Below are 16,984 nucleotides of genomic sequence, written 5' to 3'. Positions count from 1 at the left end.
GGTATAAAACCTTACCCGAAACCATCTGCTTACATACAGCCCAACAATTTACCTAAAAATATTGTAACCGTATATGAAACAAATGGACACTGCATTATTAAATAATGACATGGGAATATTTAATACAGAATTTTTTTTTGGTTGGTTGAAACTCCAGAAAGGTTTCAAAAAGACAGGCTGGCACATTTTAATTCTAAGAGTTAATAATTACTGCTTATGGTAAAATGAGTTGAAAGTTAATAAACAAAACAAACAGAAAAGAAGATGGTATGAAAGGACACTACAGAAACTATTTTAGAGAACACAATTAGTGACTGTCTCTTACCCTGCCTATATTGTGCACAAACATTAGCAAGATCTACTTGGTTGCTGATCTTCTGATACTCTTTCAGTGACTCTCTCAGCATCTTCTCTTTTTCCATTTTGCTCTGAGCCTGTCGAGAGCGCTGAAGAAGTTCATTTGCCTAGAGACAAGTCATAGGAAAATGGAAATTATTCACAAAAGCACATGTTGAATGGACCATGGATACTGTAAATGAGGTATTATTCCACAATTTAAAGCTGAAACAGTAGAAACATCATCCTCTTGAAAGCACACTCTGGTCACTAAGTTTCCAGCAGAAAGACTACAACGGCAGCAGAGAGAAGGGCTGAAGGCCTAACCAAGTGATTCCCCATTCTTTTCTTACCGGTTCCTTACTTCAAGTTTATTTGAAAACCTTTCAAGACCAAAGGCCTTAAACACAATTATGTGTTACAAATTCTGTTTAACTACGCAATGGACAAAACCCAGGACTCTATGCTGAATTAAAACTGAAATAAGAAAACATTTTATCAATATAAGGAAGACAGATACACATCAGATTAGAAGTAGAGACTCTGTGAACATTATAAATAACTGCAAATGCTTCAAATAATTTTCATGTAATGTTCAGCATTATTTAACTGAAAGACACAAATACGCCCATGACTTTTTGCTTTCATTGTTTTTTGTGCTTCTGAAACTACTTGAGCGTAATGACTTACCAGCTGTCCAACTTACCTCATGTGAACATGTTCTAAAGTTGTGTTTTGGTGCTGTAAAATCTGGAATTGCACTTACCTTGGAACACACAGCATCATCAGTGCTATAAAGAAGAGGACAGATATCTTGCAAATGGGCAATGATGCCATCCACAGCAGCGTTATCTCTGATGTAACAATTTATGAGAGAAGCAATGAGCGCTCCAGTCAACTCTCTGTCTCTAATCACCAAGTCTTTAAAAGCAGTAATCTTTAGCTGTTCTTGAAGTTCCTGAAGATAGACAGATTATTATCAGTTTACCAAGTATTTTACTTTTTTCTGTTGGAACAGCAGCAAAATTAATTGTTTCCAGTAATTAAAAACATACAGAACTCCAATGACTGAAGTGCGCACCACAGAAATATATTATTTAAAACACACATTATATAGCAAAATGGAAAGAATCAAGAAAGGCCTATCAATGAAAGCACTGGATGCCTAAGGACTCCTCTGCAGACTTCCTCTGCCATCTTCACTACATGTCACCTCTGTTTCAGATCTCTGCAAGCAAGAATTGAACTAGTAGTTCCCCTTACTTCACAGGGCACTGTCAGGATGCACACCCTATAAAATGAGTATGTCATAGTTTTTAAGAATGGAAACCATCTTATTGTCATAGATAAAGAAAATGACAGACGCAACAAAAGGAGGATTTTGAAAAATTCAAGGTCTGCACGCTTTATGCTCTTAAATATAAATTACATTGAAGGTTACTAGTTTTTTATTTATTAGGAATATTTGCTCACATAGAGTTGCTAGTAGTGTCTATGTAGTGTCAATAGATGATCACTAACAGTGTAATAAAATTATAAAACCTCTAAATCTACTGAAGACAGAGGAAAATGGTAGAATTGTTACACAGTTAACTCTATCCAACACAAGATAAAAGCTGCCCAAAGTTCTTCAATACAACAGTGTGAAGAATAATAGCTTCTATGCACCTGTGAGATTTTAAAATTATTCTTTCTATGAAAAAAGAACACAACTTCTGTTTTCCTATCAAGTCCTGGGACAGAATGCCTAGTATTCTAATTAATAGCTTTCTCAAGAGTTGGATGCAACTTTGACATTAGCAAGTTTCCATCTTTACAAACCAGGAGAGGCTGAAGGAACTGGCATTGTTTAGCCTTGGAGGTTCAGGGCATCTTACTAATATTTTTGTAAAGGTGTAAAGAATCAGAGCCAGACATTTCTCAGTGGCGCTCAGTAAACAGGACACTACACAGTGGTCAAAAGCTGAAGTAAAGGAAATTATACTTGAATATAAATCTTTTTTACTCTAAAGGTGGTTCAGCACTGGAACAGGTTGCCCCAAGACACTGTGGAGTTTCCACCTTTGGAGATATAAAAACCCTTACTGGACACAGTCCTGGGCAACTTGCTCTAGATGACCCTGCTTTGAGGGTCAACTAGATTATTCCCCCCTCCCTGCAGAGGGGACAGACAATTTTCAGTGATTCCTTCCAATCTCAGCTATTCTGTGGTACATTCTGGAACCCTACCTACACAGCAGTGCAAAGACTCTACTACCCTATTGCCCTCCAACTTCCACCAAGACTAAGGCAAAGAGTGAATTCCACTTGGCTGGAAAACATTGGTCTACCCTTTTCAGCATTTTCCAGATGTGCTTAGGTGAAAACACAGTAATTTATACAACCAGACTCATTATTAACCACTACTTTAAGTAAAACATAATTTATTTTTAGTGACACTTTCAGTTTCATAAAATTGCGTGATCAGGTCAATACTAGATGTCAGACTCTTTAACACTTGCAACCCGAATAATGTAATATTTATTTGGGAATAACTTAGGTAGTAAAGGAAATTTAGGGGATTAGTAAAAACAAATGAAAATTATATGATCCAGATCTTACCTTCTGAAGCTCACCTACAGCAACACTGAATTGGTGCTCACACAGTAACTTCCACAAAGCCAATGCCTGGCAGGTTTTGCGAACAAGCTGTTGGATGCCTTGAAGTGAAGTCTTCTCAGTTAGCTGTGCCTCAGCTGAAAAAGCAGAGATTGTCAGCAAATAACTGGTCTACATGTTTCAAATTAGTGTGTAACTTTCTGAGGTTTTACAGCAACAGTCTTAAAATTTTGATTTTTTTTTTAATGCTGTCTAGCTCTCTTGGGAGATAAGTGCAATGTTAATATTTCCCCTAAGAAATGCCATCTGTTAACATTTACTTCAAACCACACAGCACAGGAGGAATACTTTTTTATGTTTTCCTGTGAACACACTATATTTACACACCATTCTTAAATTTTTGCCTATTTTTCTGAAAATAGCTATTATAAATGTATGTGATGAACATAAAAGAAATTAAAATAAATTCATACATATTCCCTTTTTATCTGAGTACCTGTATTTACTTGTAGAGAGAACAATTACAATAACAGATGTGGTCAACCCTGTCTGCACTGTCTTTAAAGCAATAACTAATCCAAAAACTAGTAACATTTAAATCAGTTAAGATATATTAACAAAAGGATAATGTATTCATATTTACAACATGGGTGGAACATAACTGTAACAATTTATGTCTGTACTTTTGAGTGCTTACAGTTTATATATGAGGAAACAATAAATACAGTGTCATTTAGCAATCCAAAAAAGTTTATGAGCTTTGTAAAGAATAAAAATGAAAAATAAAATTATTAAATGTCTACCAAATCCTATATAATGAATTTAAAAAAATTACATTTGCACCATTGAAAACCCAGGATTATACTCACACAGACCATCTTCCATTTCACATACACTGCAGCAACACTTCCCAATTTGCCTGAAAGTGCTGGGCAAAAGTTGCGCTATAGGAGGACATGAATTCAAACGGGCTGTGTGACACACCTCATATTTCTAAACAAAGTTTTGTAGACATTTCAGTGACTTTACTTTTGGCAACTTGCACTGAAGTATTTCTTTTTAATAAGACACTGTGCTCACTTGTCTGATAAACTAACTGCTTAGCAATTGCTATCCTGAAAATATAAATGGCTGTGCAGCTACTAAATACCATAGTGAGGAGATAAAATAATCTTACAAATTACGGGGAACATTACAAAGAAGAAAAAGAAGACAGGTACATGTGCAGAAAACCCAGCATATCGTTTAATGCAAAATTTCTGTGGAAAAAAGGCCTTTTTATTTTGCTTATCTCACAAGAAAAGTGAGAAAGACAACACCCAAGTGCACCACTCCCTCCCACTTCCTGTTCAGAAGTAATTACATACCATGATATTTCCTCTGAAGTTCTTGCTGGACCTGCTGAGAACTTCCACCATCAGGCCGCATAAAACCCAGGAGTCTCTGCTGGAGATTGGCTGGTGTGCTGAAACTGCAATTCAAAAAAAACCAAAACACAAAAACCACTGAATCTGTGAAAGATGAATTTAACAACTCATTTTCAGCATCTGAATAATTGAAGTTGGAGACCATAAAAACACTTTTACTCAACACAGGCACGGCAGTTTTTCAAAAGCTGGACATTAAATACCACCAGTAAATTTACCACAATTAATAATACCTTGGGTTTCCAAGGGCTCCTACTGTAGCAAACTGTGAATTCCTATCCAGAAATTCTTGCAAACCTTTTAGTTCTTGTAGCACACATTCCAGCACACGGGAAGGAACACTGCTCTCTATCTGCAAAAGAAAGCAAACTTCTTTACAGAAAACTGGGTTTTCACACTTTTTTCCAAAAATTTTCAATTTTAAGCTAACACCAACTAAAAAGACAAATAAGAGGGTACAACAAATAAATAGTTTAATAATAACAGATGACTAGAAGAACACAACATTATACCACATTCATTAAGGGGGCACACATGTGAAGGGATAGGAGTCCTCTGAAGATATATAGTATAAGATGCTATTTCCTTTGCCCCTCTGAAAACTAAATCAGTTACACTTTACTATTTCCAACTCTAAACTAGAACAATGCTGAGCATTGCTAAGACACAGCATAACTGCCAAGGTCTTCCAGAGTCCCTACCTTAGGAGGTAGGAGGAGGAAAGCTCATGTAGCAGTTAATCTGCAGTGCTGAAATTACTCAGTTCAGGATTCTATTAACAGCCACAGCCAGAAAAGATTTTGTTATTTTGATAATGGACAAAAGGGTAAACAGCAAGGTGTTAGTCAGAAAAACCATGGATATTTTTTCCACAGCTGCATATAATTTCCGTAACAGCAAAGACTATCCCAACTACCTAAAGTATTTTATTTTTAGCATTTGTCTGGAGGGGGCATGCAGAAACCCTATGGGGGTATGAAGGAAGAGCCATGAATAAACATGGAGAAAACCAGTCATTATCTACTAACAGTAGAAATAAAATTATTTAGGTTTCTTAAAAGAAACATTCAAAATAATAGCTCAGAAAGACATCTAAGTTTGAAGAGACCTCAGAAATTAAAAAGGTCTTCAGACAAATACCATAAGGAACTCTTTAGAACACAGAATAATCTTTTACATACTGCAACAACTTCTCGATTGCCACTCTTGAAAACTCTCTCCACAACTATACTGCCATCCCAAATATTTCTGCAACACAAAATAGCTCTGTATTAAAAGCCAAGTAATTTAAGCAAGTATTTTTGCAATCTCTTAAGAAAGAAATGGTAATGCTTTTTACTTCAAAGTCTAAAATAAAGGATTTCATTTGGATGAAAACTAAACATTCAAAAACATAACTGTTATAAAAGTGTGAATAGTACAGATATAAATAATTACCAAATCCCAAATTTTAAAATTTGACACTTTCAAATATTTTAACTACAGGTCAATATTATTCCCTGGAAATACAGAGCAAATAAACAAGTGTTGTAACGAAACTTTCTTTCTTAATCAGCATGCAGAGCTCTGTTCTTGCTTGAGGTGTTTAGGACTCAACATCCAGGTAGCAGAATCTTCTTTAGCCGTGCTTCATTACCCTGACTTGAGCATTCCTTTTAGAGATTCTTAGAAACTACTTGAAGCAGAATTTTGATCCTGTAAGTCCTTCTGCAATTATGTTTCATCCTTTAGGGTGAGTTTAAAACACACAGCTCATAAATTTGAAGAACAGAACTGCAGTTTCAAAACTTGTGCTTATGTATTAGATTGCAGGGGCAATGTCTAGGCAACCTTCCAGCCCTAGGCATTCACTGAATGTATTATTACTAAAAGGGCTGCAAAGATAACGTATTATATCAACAGGTATTTCATAACAAAACATAAAAATGCACTTAACTGATTTTCAATTTGAATTATATTAAAACAGAATTCAACATCCAACAAGCATTACTGGAAAGAAAAGCTATGAAACAAATTGAGTGACAGGATCCCTTTTTACACAAGCACCTCACCCTATAATACGAGCAAAGTATATGCAGATGCCGTTGTGTCTTCCAGAAAATACTATCTCAGGACCCATCATTCCGCTAACAGATGTACCAGGGTGAGACACGGAATTCCCAGCAGGAAATATGGGAGTTGACATAGCAGGAGGTTGGAAACCTTGGGTAAAAATAGGTAAATATTACTCATTTGAATGTCAATAAAAACCCAAAAAAACCACCAAACCAAACCAAATAAAAAAACAACTGTTTCTCCAAAAAGGGAAAAGTTGTTACCTTGTCCCGATGTCAAAAAGCTAGAAGTAGGATATGGACTATCAACAGTCAAAGGGGTACCTAAAAAGGGAAAAGAAATAAAGATGAGTTTCCTAAAAACAATCCAAAAAATAATCCAAAATCTAACCCACAAAGTACCTGTGCAAAAGCAGCATTTTTTTTTATAGTTTAGTATCAAATTGCACTAATTTCTTATCCACCAACACTTCACAAGTGAATTCCAAATGGATACAGTTCCTTCAAAAGCAGTTATTAGGCATTTTTTCCCAGCATTTATGTGTTTATTGCACTCCTTCTGTTCTCTGCATTGAACGCAATACTGTTCACATACTTTTTGTTGTTCCTCAACTTCTGACTGCTACCATTACTGATATGGGCATATACTCTTAAAGCACTCGCCTTCAGTCATTTACATCTTTTGAAATAATATCAACTTCACCTTCTGAGCACTCAGTTGAAAGACACTGATATTATTACCCTTCATTTTTACATAGGGCAAACAGACAAACGCTACAGCAACACTAAGGCTGAGACTGTCCACAGCCTCGAATCCAGCTGTGAATACTCAACCTTCCTGCAACTTAAGTCTGAATACCTAACTTAAGTCCCCAAAATATGAGGAATGTGTGTCATCATCAAATAAAACTGTACATGAACAAAAATGTCTATGTCCCATCAGCAAGTAAGGTGATCTACCACAGAAAAAGAAAGTTTGGCTTTTATAAAACTATTCTTGCCTAATTCACTACAGTTCTCTCAACCTGGCAATACACAACAGCACAGATGATAACATGGTGCCAATGCATTCTCAGGGCACATTATGTGTGCTAAGCAAAGCACAAATTTGCAGAAAAGCAGCATGCAAATGCATGACTAGACTTTCAACAGTGGGAAAAAGATGGAACCAAGTTAAAGGTGCCTGGCCTTTAAATGCTACTGTTATTGCAATGAAGTGTCACATGCAAAATTATGAGGCGTTTTAATGAATTTCTGTCAGCACTTCTGACCCACCACATGGGACATCCACAATATCAGAATCTTAATTTCACATGACAATTCTCTACCCTTTGAGCAAACCGAAAAAGTAGTAGCAGAAGAATGGTGCCATCTTCCACCTGGACCTGTTACTGAAGCAAAATGGAAACACGTGCTTTGATACTATGTTTGAAAGAGGCATATATGACAGAATATGATAAAAATATCCAAACATTTAGACTTGGGAAAAATACATTTACTTGTAAAATGAATCCCTTTATTGATTAAAGAGATTCCTGTCATTTCCCCCACACCTTACTTTCACTCTCAGTCTCCTTCTAGCACCTGTTCTCCCTCCCTATAGCTGTGGTTCTCTCCAACTCAGATTTAATTTTCCATTTTTATGCCTTGCCTCAGCTCCTGCCCACATTGCTACTGTTCCACACCATAAGGTTTGGAAAGTGATACCATTGATCCATTAAAAACAGCCATTCTTCTTAGTGCTTTAATAGCATTTAAGAATTCTGAAAAACATGGTCAACTGTTTTTCCGAAACTTCATCCCAGTTCAGCACATCTTTCTCCAATACCTAGGAATTTGAATATATGTCAAAAATGGTAATAAAATGGTACTTCCTTGCATTCCAGGCAAACAAGTTTACTTCCCAAGTCTGTTGTGTAAAACTGAATGCCACATGCCAGATAAGGGTAGAGGATCTTCTACATTAAGAAGTCCTTGATAAAAAATAATAATTAATTCAGTAATTCAGAGTTTCAAATTCATCATTGTGAATTTTGTTTTCAAAATCCCTCAGGGACACTTTCCAAAGCAACTGTAGAACTTTAAGTGAATCTGAGAATACAAAAAGGCCTCCACTCCAATAAGCATAAAGTTCTGAGGAGAAACAATAGGTACTTTACTCATTAGTAGGAGGGACTGAAGACTGAACCAGAAACCAAATCTTGAAGCTAGAGCATTGAGAAGGACAAGTCACTCCAAACAACTAGCTTACTTCCTGATCAAAATTCCTCCTTTCTCATAAACAGTATCTGCCGAGGTATGACAGTGACACCGCAGGATGATACACTGCAACCAACTATGCTTTGTAAAGTTTGAACTACACTATTGGTAAGTTGTTTTCTGGTTGCTGCAATGACTCTGGCAGCAATAGATATGTATCTTCTGCACAGTGTCTTAACAGATTATATGCAATGTGGAGACCAGTTTGAGATAATATGACCCCCTCACTGAGCACAAAAATCACTCCAGAGAAATGGAAAAAACTCCTGTCATTAACCAAACTGTGAATGAAAAAACAAAGTCTATTTCAGACAAAAAGAACACAGGTACTTGTGAGAAAACAAAACACATATTTAGAGAAGAAAAAAATCTGTCCAAAACCATGAAATGCTTGCTACGTACCGGAGGAAACAGGAGAACCCAGAATAGGTCCAACGTTGCTTGGAGGAGGCAGAGCTGATGGAAATCTCATTTGTGCTTCTCCACCATACCTAAAGTTTACATGCAAAACCAAAAATTCCTAACATGTCATACACAGCCCATTTAATTCTCATGCCTTGGAGAATTAACAGTAATTTTGGATTTCTTTTAAAACAGGGAATAAAAATTCAAGCATAGTCTTAAAGATAAATTTACGAATTCTCAAAATCAGGCTGATGCTTTAGTATCTTTTCAAGGTTTGCTTCTACAGGAAAGTGGAAAGAAGGGCATAGCTGAAATGACCCATGCTTACCTTTCTATCATCCACAAACAATTTCTATTCAACTCTTTCCTACAGTGTTACACAAGCACTTTGCTACATCTCCCCTTGCTAACAGCCTCCTCTCCAGAGTTATCATCCACATTTTTTCACAGGTTTTGTAATGAAATTGTATTTAATGAACTATTCATACCCTACTGAAAATAGCTGACTGACTTTAACATCTGCAAAAGTTTTGGCAAGGAACAAGCAGGTTTTTGGAAATGTAACACTCAAAGCTGCACATTTTATCAACACTCTTAACAGCTATATATCACCAAAAATGCCTTTTTTTTTTTTTCTCCTGGATACACACCCTGTGAGGACAGCCAAGAGATCCACAATATGGGGCATTTTTTTTACGAGAATAAATACTGGTAAGACAAGGGGGAATGGTTTTAAACTAAAAGATGGGAGATACTTAGTTTAGGTATTGGGAAGAAATATGGAGGTCAGGTACTGGAACCTGTTGGCCAGTTGTGGATATCCCACTCCTGGAAGGGGTCAAAGCCAGGCTGGATGGAGCCCTAAGCAACGTGATTTAGTGGGCGGCATCCCTGCCAATGGCAGGCGGGTTGGAACTAGATGATCTTTAAGGCCCTTTCCAACCCAAAACATACTGTGACCCTATAAATACACCAACTTGACTGAGGGCATCAAATGAAAATACTCATATCTGTACCATACCAAGGGTAATGAGTACTTAAGATACATGGATTACAAATTCATCCTCCAGAATGGAAGCCCATACTTTGTCACCCAAATTGTATTGAAAAAGAACCTGAACCAAGCTGACAAAAAATGCCCCCCCAAAAGCAAACCCTGAACAATAATTGACTCCCCTGTCAAAGAACCAACAATAAAAACCACCCCGAACCAAACATCTTCCCACCCCACAAAAAAAAGGACAACCACCACCAAAAAAACCCCAAACCAAACCAACCAACCAACCAACCAACAAAGCACTACTAGGCCCTGAACAGCAGCAAATTACCACCTGAACCCCTATAAAGTTAAAAAATCTTTTCTTTTTCCTGCTGCCTGGGTTGGTCTCATTTAAGATACTACTACACTCTGCACCTCCGTGAACTGGGATACTGTGAAATATATGTAAAGTGCATTTCAAGCAGACTAAACAACATTTTCAACAGTCTCCTCTGCAAGTGGAACACAAACATCCAAGAGGCGAACTAACAAGAAATTGCCATTACAGGAAGCTTACTTTGTGATGAACCCTAAATTAGTGCAAAAGCAAATTCTACCAGATTTAACAATCTATGCTCCTTTTAAAACTAGACTCACTGAGGCAGTAGGGTAAAAATCCTGTACAAGTGGCTGTAGTGATCCTGAGCGTTATATTCAGAACGACGAACAGAATTGAAACTTACCTGAAGAATGCTCGAGTAGCCCAGGCAGATACTTCTCTATCGTATGCAGCATTAGAACAGGCCAAAATAAGGCAAGTGGCACAGGCCTGATCCTCCTAGAGCATATTATACTGTTAGTGTGGTGTCTTATATCAAGTTGATAACAAGTGTATAGAAGATAGAATTGCTCAGTAACTAAACTTGTTGTTTACTTAAACAAAACCAACTATACACATTTCTACTGGCCTTAAAATGTAAAAAACCCTTATTGTGGTAAGAATTCAACTTTTTTAGAAACTCTTCTGCCCTTTCTCTTAGATGAACGATTCTCTCCTAAATTAAGAACTGCATTACACTTGTGCATGCAAGACATATAAGAATTGCAGGGAAACTTTCATTTTTAGATACCATAAAGTGAGAAGTTATTTCTCATTATGCAATTCAGCTTTATGTGGACAATAGAAAAGGAGAAGTTACTCTATTTGGTAAATTAATGGTTGACTAGAAGTTTACAATAACAACAAAAAGATGTTAAAGAAAGTGATTTAGATAAATATAACAAATCTTCCGTAACATGTCAAAAGCTCTTCTTACCTGATGCAACTTAAAAAATCTTTCAATCTCTTCTCCATCTCCACCTATATTACTAACAAGCAGATGCCGCAGTTGGTCAACAGGTCTGAGCTTATGAAACATAAAGCTTCCCTAAAAATAAGGCAAAGCAAGTTAGAAAAAAGCTGTCTTTACTCTGCCATCCCAACATGCTTCCCAGTGAAGTTTATATTTAGCATTCTGATTTTTCCTCCATTGCACTATCAGATCAAAACATAACTGGTATCTGAAGCCCAGTTTCACTAGCAAGTCTAGGAAAGGCAGGCAAAATACTGCAATGGCTATAAACTCCCCATCAAGTGTTCTTATTTTGGTGGTTTTAGCACAACACGAAAGCATAGAATGTAAACATACAGCATGTATAAGAAGATCTTTTAAATCCTCCGCATTGCCTGGAAAAAAATGCTCGAAGACTTCAGGGCATGGTAGTATTTTACATTCAACCACTTTACCTGCATACAATAATAGTTCTTAACTACTAGAAAGGGTTCAGTTAATGCCCTTCACAAAACAGTTGCTATTAAACAAACGCAACTTGCAGGTCTAGAAGTCGCAAGACATTAATGTTTAAACATTTTCTTTTTTAAATGGCCTATTGGTCAAGATATTAAGTGTCTAAAATATTGCTAAATGTAAGCAGAATAGAGATGTACAGAAGTTAACTTCTTTATTTTTGTGGCGTTTGTTTTTAAAACCCACTCCAATCCTTTTGGGACTTTTTCTATATCAAAGAAGAAATTATTTATTCAAATTTCAACTGCTAACAATATTTACTTGAATTATATTTCCTAGGCAGCCAGTGAGTGTTTCAATTTGATATAATCAAGAGCATAACCAAGGTTAAAAGAACTTTCCAGATGATTTGTATCTAAATGGGTTTCTGGAGACCAACAACTTATAATACAGTGTATAAGAGAAGCTGGCCTAAAAGCTCAAGAGTAAATTTAAAACAGGTACAGATGGTTGCAGCAACCTTCTTCCTTATTACTTTTCATGGTCATAACACAATCCTTAAAACATATCTAAGATGAATATACATGTACAGGTTTAGATGAGTTGTCCAACTCATTCTTCTGATTACCTACACCAAGCAAGGTAATACTCACCTGGGCTGAAAGCAGAACAAACTTCTTAGGTGGCAGCATGTGTTGCTGCACAACAACAGGTGAGTCAGTTATTGGAATAATGTCTTTATTTAGTGGTGTTACAATCTTCTGAACTTTAAAGTCATCAATAGCGGAAAGAGCCCAGGAATGTCCATCAACACGGGTGGTCATCTGAACGATAGATGGATAATATCCAAAGTTTGGTAACACATGAATTTTGCCCATCTGTGGTAATATTTTACTATTTACCATTTAAATTACACAGAATAGATTCCGCTCTTGACACCAGAAATCCCAGGGAAAATAAGCAAGTTATTGTATTGTCTTACAGAAGGTTGTCACTAAATTTACAGCTGTATACATACTGGTGGTTTTAGGAGAAAGTAAATAATATACTGCTTCTTTTGGGAGACAGGGATAGCATTTTACATTTAAATGTAAAACAACTTGCAAAGTAAGGCTGTTACAATATAAACACCAACCATCTGCTAACGGTATCAGAACTAAGCACCACAGGTATCATGAATTTAAATAATTTCTTAAAGAATCAAAATAAGCTGTAACTGAATCACAAAGGTTTAAAAGACTTTTACAGCTGGCAGCAGTACTTCAAATATAACTCAAAAAGAGATATACACTAGTGAAGACATTGCAGAAAACTATGTAACAAGGAAGGACTAGCTCAACAACAGGCTGCAGTTTTATTCAGAAAACCTACTCATCTGTCACTGTCGGATGCCTTGGAAAAAAAAGAGATGTCACCACTTGGGACATTTATATCTAGGTTTTTGCAGGGAAGGGGTCTGGAGTAACTATAAAACTCCTTTGCAAATTATTAATTAAAACAGAAAAAAAGTCAAAACCTGACTTTGAAACTTTTAGCTTATACAGTCTCTCCATTCATTCCAACTCCACTACTCTTTCAATAAACGTTATTTTTGACATGTCACTCCTCTACTTCAGTAGAAGACTTGAAACTTCTTTCAGAGGTGGAATACATGAAATGTTCTCCCTGAATTGACACATAAGGCAAATTAGCCCTTCCAAGCCCCTCTTACAAAACCACCTACTTAACAATTAGGAAAAAGAAAATCAGAAAAAAACCCCTATGAAGATCAATCATATGTGAAATTTAATGAAGACATGGCATATCAGTTTAAGTAAAGAACCCGAGTTTCTATCACCTACATTTTAAACAATCTTTACCAAATTTTATCCTCATCAACAAAAACCCCTGTGGGTTGTGGAATACGTTTTCCTGTGCTTGTGCACAATATGCAGCATGCTATAGACAACAGTATTTTCAAATATATCAACTATGAGTCAAGTCTGAGAAGTTAAGGTAATTTTTTTTTGATACAGAGCTTGCATCAAGCTAGAAAAGTATGTCCAAACTAGGGATCCCTACTGAGAGATTCATTCACAGAACTGCCTTTTTTTTCTTTGAAGCATTATTGATTTGTAGCTTTCTAACTCATGGAAATTTTCTGTGAATTACTTACTTCTTGCAGACAGTATTTGTTATTGGAAAAGTAAAAAATACCTAGATTTCATAAAAAACCCTATAGAAGTTAGCTTTATACCTGTGTTTCCATCATTGGCTTTTGAAAAGGAAAAGAATCATGATTGACACACCACAGGATGTCATTATCCTCATTTTCTGAAGCTGCCATCAGCAGGACCCCTAGCAAGAGCAGCAACAGTAAGACTATTAGAAGCGATAATCATCCATAAAATACAAAAACATTGATTTATTCTTAAATTAGCAAAAATCAATCTGTAAGTCATTATCATACAATTTGAACAGCAAATAATATCTTCTGAGTTTGCAGGTCATAAGGCTCTTCAGAAGGTCACTTTTAACACCATCCGCCATCCAAAAAGCGAATTAAAATGAGCCTAAAATGGGTGGAACGTGCCTCAAAAAAGAGAGCTTACGCAAATCATGGATAAGAAAACATCCAGAAATTACTTCAAAGATAAAAATCAGTATGTAGGACCAAAAGGGCCAGCAATATAGAGACATTGGCCCTCTGCATTTCTGCAGCACTTTTAAAAATTGAGGCTACCATCAGAAGTGACGTAAAGCTGGAACCATCTGGCAGCTGTTCAGTACCTTCTAAGGGCCATGCTTGGAGCTTTCAGTTATTCCCACTGTTTCAAGCTCCCCAGTGTAAACACTGTGCAACAGTGACTGTCACTCCCCAAAAAAGATTAATTTCATTCAAGCCATGTTCCACCGCTTACCTTTGCTATAAAGAGCTCTGTGAACCTTTGAGGGCTTCTCTACATTAGAAGAAGCTGAAAATCCAGGTGGCAAACGGACATGAACCAAGGTTAGCATGGAAGGACGAGCCGTTGGATGCTTAAATTGTGAAGTACTAAAATACAGTCTGACACCTGAGAAAAAGATAGAAATAGGTCACAAACTTGCTAAACTGTTCATATAGTATTTATTAATTTAAACAGAGGGGAATTAGCACTGCTTTTTTACCTGCATGTGTGATTGCTAGTAGTTGACAGTCTATGGATTCAGAATTTTCAATTACTGCTATTTGAATAATAGGCTTAAATACAGAACGATCTATTGTTCTGAAAAATAAAACAAAAAAATCCCATACACTTTCAATCCAAAGAAATAGGCAAATAACATTCTTCAGAACTGTAGCATGAAACTACTGGCCTTAGAGGAAGCCTCTTACATTACAATTTTTATGAACATACCTGGCAATGCTCCCTGCAGCAGAAACTATAGCATTTTGTGAAAGAGATGTAACCCTGGTCATTCCTTGGCCATCTTGCCCCAAATCATAAACCTGCAATTCAATAATACATCTTACTGATTTGGGAATGAATTAATAAATACTTACTAAGCAGCAACTCACAGTGTGATTTTATTTTATACTCATGTTTCCATATAATTGAGGCTTGTCTTTCCTTAAAAGTATTTTAAGTCTTTAGCACACACTTTGTTACAAAAAGATAAACAGAAATAATGTCCTGACATACCTACAGACAATTCCCAGGTATTGCGGAAAACTTAAATACTTTTATATATGTTATTATACACATTAGGAACACAGCCACAGTCATAACAATAAGTCACATACTTGCAGGACTCCTTTTTCGGAGCGAGTGTACAAGATATTTCGAGAGTTGTCAATGGCAATTTGAACCACAGGATCTGGGGAGAGAGGGGAAAAAGGGAGAACCAGCAAATCAACACTGGATTTGGTGAAAACAAGTTTAGAATAAATACAATATAATGAATTGTAAACTAACAAAAACTGCAGTCTCACACAGGACTCCTACTGGAAGTGATTTAGAACAGCAATCAACTTCACACAACTTAGTAAACTAAAAAAAAACCCCAATACTGTATAATTGCTCACTAAGCAGTGAAACAGGGTAAGATTATTTACTTAACGACTCTTGGTGTTCCCACTGATCCCCACGCTGATCCCACTAAACACATATTAATTTTGTGACACAGTTCACTAACTTTGGTCTGAAATGCCAAATTTTTCAGGCTTTGCTATCTATCCCCTGAATTAGACACACAAACAAACTGTATGGAACTGTGAAATTCTTTCATAATAATCATCTACTACATCATTGACAATAACTAAAAGCTCTGAGTAAGCAAATTATTCAGTCTGACTTCTTGGTAGTATTATTTTAAAAGGTTACATCAAATTATTGGCTAAGTCTTTAAAATCAGTACTTACCATCCTCTGAGAATGTGAACTGCAGCAATGAAGGAATAAGGAAAGACAGCACACTCTTTGAATGGTTTATTTTTCTACAGCGCTGACTAAACCAGCCTGCTTCAGCCTGTAATTTAAAATAAATACAGTATTGAAAGAAAAACAACAAAACAAATCCAAAGTAGTAGCAATATTAAAAGAGTTGTTTACAGGACAAGTATGAAAACAAGTAAAACTACAAACCACTGGACAAGTATGTATTATTCACTTGTGTCATGGTTTTGCCCACCAGCCCATCCCTGGGGCTGAATATGGTTTTGTCCAGGTGATTTCCAGACAAAAAGGTCAATCAAAAATTCAGTGACGCCTTTGCTAATCACATCTTTAAGAAAACGGAAGAGAAGACTTGTTGTGCAGTTGAAATTAGGAGAAGCAGCCATGTAGAAGAACAGCGGGCCCGAACAGGGCCAAGGCCCCCTCCTCCCTCGGCTTGGGCGAAGGGGTGGGGGGGGAGGCAAGTGTAGCACTGAAGCTTCCCTTCCTCTCTGGTAAGAGAGTGAAGAAGAAAAAAAGAGTTTAAAAGACTCACTACTTGGACAGAAACTGCTGCATAGAAATTCCAGCGAAGAGATAAGGGACTTCCAAAGTCAAAACTAGCAGCTGGAACTACAGTAAGAGAAGCAAAATGCGAAGGGGGGACTAGTAATTGTGTGGGGGTGGAAAGCAAATTAACCCAGAGCAAAACTACGACAACTTGAAAGAAAAAAGTGACCATTAAA

General features: G+C 36.6%; 1 protein-coding gene across 2 annotated transcripts in view; it reads right to left on the bottom strand.

The window, feature by feature from the left end:
* The window catches only part of NUP155 (nucleoporin 155), a 30,215-nt gene that overhangs the window by 8,057 nt on the left and 5,174 nt on the right, over positions 1-16,984 (bottom strand). The window contains exons 7-25 of one of the 2 annotated variants that reach the window (XM_027878705.1): positions 16,227-16,332; positions 15,609-15,682; positions 15,223-15,314; positions 14,993-15,090; positions 14,746-14,898; positions 14,082-14,182; positions 12,499-12,669; positions 11,375-11,485; positions 10,802-10,896; positions 9,077-9,165; positions 7,744-7,806; positions 6,680-6,739; positions 6,413-6,563; positions 5,543-5,609; positions 4,595-4,713; positions 4,302-4,405; positions 2,938-3,071; positions 1,103-1,294; positions 326-464 (exon numbers count right to left, since the gene is read on the bottom strand). In XM_027878705.1, the coding sequence (XP_027734506.1) occupies positions 326-464; positions 1,103-1,294; positions 2,938-3,071; positions 4,302-4,405; positions 4,595-4,713; positions 5,543-5,609; positions 6,413-6,563; positions 6,680-6,739; positions 7,744-7,806; positions 9,077-9,165; positions 10,802-10,896; positions 11,375-11,485; positions 12,499-12,669; positions 14,082-14,182; positions 14,746-14,898; positions 14,993-15,090; positions 15,223-15,314; positions 15,609-15,682; positions 16,227-16,332 (2,119 nt within the window). The remainder of the gene's footprint in view (positions 1-325; positions 465-1,102; positions 1,295-2,937; positions 3,072-4,301; positions 4,406-4,594; positions 4,714-5,542; positions 5,610-6,412; positions 6,564-6,679; positions 6,740-7,743; positions 7,807-9,076; positions 9,166-10,801; positions 10,897-11,374; positions 11,486-12,498; positions 12,670-14,081; positions 14,183-14,745; positions 14,899-14,992; positions 15,091-15,222; positions 15,315-15,608; positions 15,683-16,226; positions 16,333-16,984) is intronic. The other variant, XM_027878706.1, reaches the window with a different exon arrangement.

This window comes from Empidonax traillii, unplaced genomic scaffold, assembly GCF_003031625.1.
Source record: "Empidonax traillii isolate 1590-97213 ecotype Southwest subspecies unplaced genomic scaffold, ASM303162v1 scaffold44:size1908036, whole genome shotgun sequence".
NCBI lineage: Eukaryota > Metazoa > Chordata > Aves > Passeriformes > Tyrannidae > Empidonax > Empidonax traillii.
Note: the sequence above shows the minus strand (reverse complement) of the source record. Positions and strands in the feature narration are given on the sequence as shown.